The 4,154-nt window shown below is 36.7% G+C and overlaps 1 protein-coding gene across 1 annotated transcript; it reads right to left on the bottom strand.

Annotated features, from left to right (window-relative positions):
- Window positions 1–511: 511 nt before the first annotated feature.
- On the bottom strand, window positions 512–1,244 carry LOC145167629 (uncharacterized protein At4g14450, chloroplastic-like). The gene has a single exon (XM_079086859.1). The coding sequence runs from the start codon at window positions 1,109–1,111 to the stop codon at window positions 776–778; it is 336 nt and encodes a 111-aa protein (XP_078942985.1). The 5' UTR covers window positions 1,112–1,244; the 3' UTR covers window positions 512–775.
- Window positions 1,245–4,154: the final 2,910 nt, after the last annotated feature.

Genomic DNA, 4,154 nt, shown 5'->3' with positions numbered 1-4,154 from the left:
TTTTTTTTTATTAAATGCTTTCAAACGGTCGAAACCAGCGTTCACATTTAACCCATCAATCAAATCTCACATCCTCTTCATTTAACCCATCAATCAAATCTCACATCCTCTTCCGTCTTCGCAACCACATCACACCCAACCCAGCAAACTTGGGGGCGGTGTTCACGCGTGGAGCGGGTCTCCACGTAAACATTTCCAGCGTGGTTTTCTTTCCACTCCGGATAGTTTAAGATGTCATTTTTTTATCATAAAAATAGGACTAATTAAAGATTGTCGTTTCTTGATAAAAATCAATAACTATGGTTATTTTATTATAACATCCCACAACTTACATTCTTACAATATTGTAGTGTGATTAGGCAATAAAAAATTCAGTTAAAAATTAGGAACAACGTAAAGTTAGGCCACCCAAAACACCAATTACATTGCAAACAAGAGTATCTAACCAATTAATTTAATGAAAAGCTTGTTTGTTTAACTTTAATAATTAGTCATGTACTAATTACAACAATTAACAAATGTTCTTCCACTATTCATAGTAGTCAACACGGATTCAAGAATCAAGACCCATTGTTTATTCATACACAGTTGAGATCCATTTCCTTCAGATCAGAAGTAATCCAAAACAAACGAGTAAAAAAACAGAAAAGAATCGAATCATTCACCAACAGATCTAAAAACGATCAGTTCTACGAAACTACGAATCAAAAATACATGTTATAATGATATGATACCTTTTAAATCTATGTATCAATCACGAATCATCAACTGATAATCAACTCCTTTCAACAATACCAGTACAAATCGACTGCAGTAACGGCGGAGCTGACTCGTAGTAAAACGGGGCAGCCGGATGTTGCCATTTCTTATACACAATCGGCGTCTTCTCCGCCTCCGATGCGATCTTATTATTATCACTATTCACAACTCTTCGACACTCCTCTTTCATATTTTCAACACAATTAGTCTTCACTTCCGGCGACAAAACCAGCGGAGATAAAAGAGGGATCGCTACATTCCAGTGACCGACCGGAGTTACCTGTATCGACGCCGGCGCTCTCCGCTGTAACCTGCTAGGTTGTCTCTTCGCTTTAACAGATTCATCCGCCATTAACACTTTAACTATTCAATCAAAGAACAGAGATTATTGAACCAATAACAGAAATGAATGAGATTCGATTTGAGATTTGAGATTGGGGATTAGGTTTTGGATTGAAATTAATGGTGGGAGATCTGTGGGCGATGGGTATATATAGGGAGAGGCGTGTGGTGAACATGAGCCGATGTGAAGCTGTCAAAGCATTAAAGAAGAAAGTCTTTATGTGGCTAGGGTCGGGTCAACTCTGATCGGGTCGGGTTGGTGGGAAATGGTCAGTTAATAAAATAAAATAAAAATTAGGTTACAGGGGAAAAGGAGTCGTGGTTTGACTGCCAGCTGTCTCTGGATACAGCTAGAAGCTCTGTTTAAGCTGTAAACAGCTCAACGAAATCCGTACGGCTCTGTTGCAAATAATGGTCCATGGAGAGTTCCTATGTTGATTCATATTGTGGGTTAAAGAAACCGGTATCATATCAAAGTATATTTGTTAATAAACTAGTCTAGCGGTATCAGTTGACGATGTCTTGACGTCCTTTTTAATTGAGGTCGAGGATTCAAGTTTAGTTGTGGATATAGGTGCAATAAGATGTTAGTTTAGTAGTAGATTGTATATTTATATTAGACGGTTTAAATAAAAAAAGATTTTGTCTACAACATGAAATATAGTAAAATTTTGATGGAGTAATATTTTTGTCACTGCTTACAAAAATGACTAAATATTATTGGAATATAGAAAATGTTTGATACTCTATTTCAAAGTTCAAGCGCTCTTACCCCAGTCTCAGACCGATTCGTAGGTCGGTCTTGAAATGGTATTGGCTTCAATTGATATAATTCAAATGTAATGGTAATTTAACGATCACTTTTAAGTTTAAACCAGTCTGATCTTAGGCCGATCAAATGGCTTAAAGAACAATCTAAATTTATTTATTTACAAAACACCTTACTCTCACCAACCATTATTTCCACCCTTCTTAGCTTTATCCCCTATATTCTCATTCTAAGATTAATATTGGATTTAAACTTTCAATATTTGTAGTTAAAGACAGTGGTACCTTTCTAGTCAGTCCTGAGGAAGCAGCAAATAACTGTATCGTAGGGATGAGATTTAAAATCGGAAAACCGGACCGGAACTGGAATCGTTAGAACCGAAATATATAGAACCGGTTCCGATTTTCGGGTTTAAAAATTGGTTTTATCCGGGTTCCGGGTAATCAGGGTTTGGGTCCATCGGGTCCGGGCAAACTGGGTCTAAGAACCGGAACCGGTGTTAAGAACCGAAACCACTTTTAGGGGCCAGAACCGGTTTCTGTGAAACGTTTAAAACATGCATATCTCATTCGTTTCAATTCGGATTGACATACGGTTTTTTCCAACGTGTATTTTAGAGTTTGTACATGATTTTAGAATATAAATTTGTCATATTTAGTTTTATATTCATTGACTTGTAGTCCATCAAAGTCGAGATATCAAAGCTCTTATCTCTCTATCTGGGTTTGTTTTTCATAATCTTTTATGTTAAAGTTTAAAGCTCCGTTCTTCATCTATACGCCTCCACAGAGAAAAAAAAGAAGCAATCTTCCCTGCTATTGGTTCCGACTCCACATAGATTTTCGTCTTCTTCCTCTGACCACGCAACCTCCGCCACCCTTCCTCCGACTCAGGTGCGTTTGTTCCCATTTTCCAATTTTGCTGAGATTTATGATTTTGCTGTTCTGGTTTATGTTATGGGTTTTAATTGCTTGAAATCTTCCCTGCTATCTACATGTTATCTGGCAAATTGTAGCATATTTTAAACTGTTGGAAATTGAAATTGAAACTAAAATCCGATGGGTTTTATACATAAGAACAATCCTATGTGCTCATACAAACCCTAATGCTTGGATCTAGGTTTCTCTATTGTACATGCAATGAATCCAAGACTTAAAAACCCTAATCTAGCATACATAATTTCGAAATTAACATATAACATCAGATCTAGATGTTTACCTCTTCAATGGAAGCTTGAATCTTCTTTCTTGGAGCTTAGAGTCACAACTGTAACTCCTCTAATGGCTTACAAACACCACAAGCAAGAAGGCAACTATGAGAGAGGAGAGAGGGTGCTTAATTTCGGCCTAGGGTTTCTCTTGGGAAGCAAGTGGCCGAAAATTGAAGGCTATGGGTCTTATTTATACTGTAGGCTGCTAGGGTTTCAGTCTAAACCCTAATGGACAGCTTAGTCACCAAGCAGCCCAAGGAACCTTCTGGAATAAGGCCTTGGACGAAAATATGATGATCCCTCATCATAATTTCGTTCCCCCTTAGTCCATTAGGTTTCCCAGCCCAAAACTCAAATATCATACATTTGACAGTTTATGCCCCTTTATTTAATTAATCTCTTTTAGTCACCAAATTAATTCCCAATTAATTTATGACTAATACTAATTAAATAAATATGATTTCTTCTTTAATATATTATTCTTATAATATATTAATAAACCATAATATCCTCTCTCTTTCTTTAAATTACCTTGTCAAGTTGCTTTGGTGAAGGCAACCCAAAAGGACCATGCATAACCGGGTCAAGTACATACCAAATATAGTTACGGGCTTAGACACTAATCCAACAGTCTCCCACTTGGATAAGTCTAGTAACTATATCTCACATATGACTTCAGGATTCGGTTGGCAATCGTAGCTCTTATACGCTTCTGTCAACTCTGATCAAAAATCCTGTCCTTCAGATAAGGGATCGTATAATCCTCTGTTCTAGATATCATGCTGACAATACTTATTGACCAACATTTTGTTTCTCGATCTCTGATTTATTCAACATAGAATTTAGTTGAACACATCAACTTCATTTTGACCGGGCCCGACACATAAGTCAAACTAAATCATCGAGTGGCCAAGATATCGCTTTTATTCTCTTAGAATAAAAGGTACATAAAAACTTCGACTTATATGCTTTTATCATTTACTAGCTAAGTCACACACAATAATGCGTTTTATAACATCAAGTTACTGATGCGTTTTCGCATTATCAATGTATAATCAACTAGCAAACAACAAC

Source organism: Lactuca virosa, chromosome 3, assembly GCF_052849685.1.
Source record: "Lactuca virosa cultivar CGN04683 chromosome 3, Lactuca_virosa_CGN04683_v6, whole genome shotgun sequence".
Lineage (NCBI taxonomy): Eukaryota > Viridiplantae > Streptophyta > Magnoliopsida > Asterales > Asteraceae > Lactuca > Lactuca virosa.
This window is presented reverse-complemented; position numbering and strand designations above follow the sequence as displayed.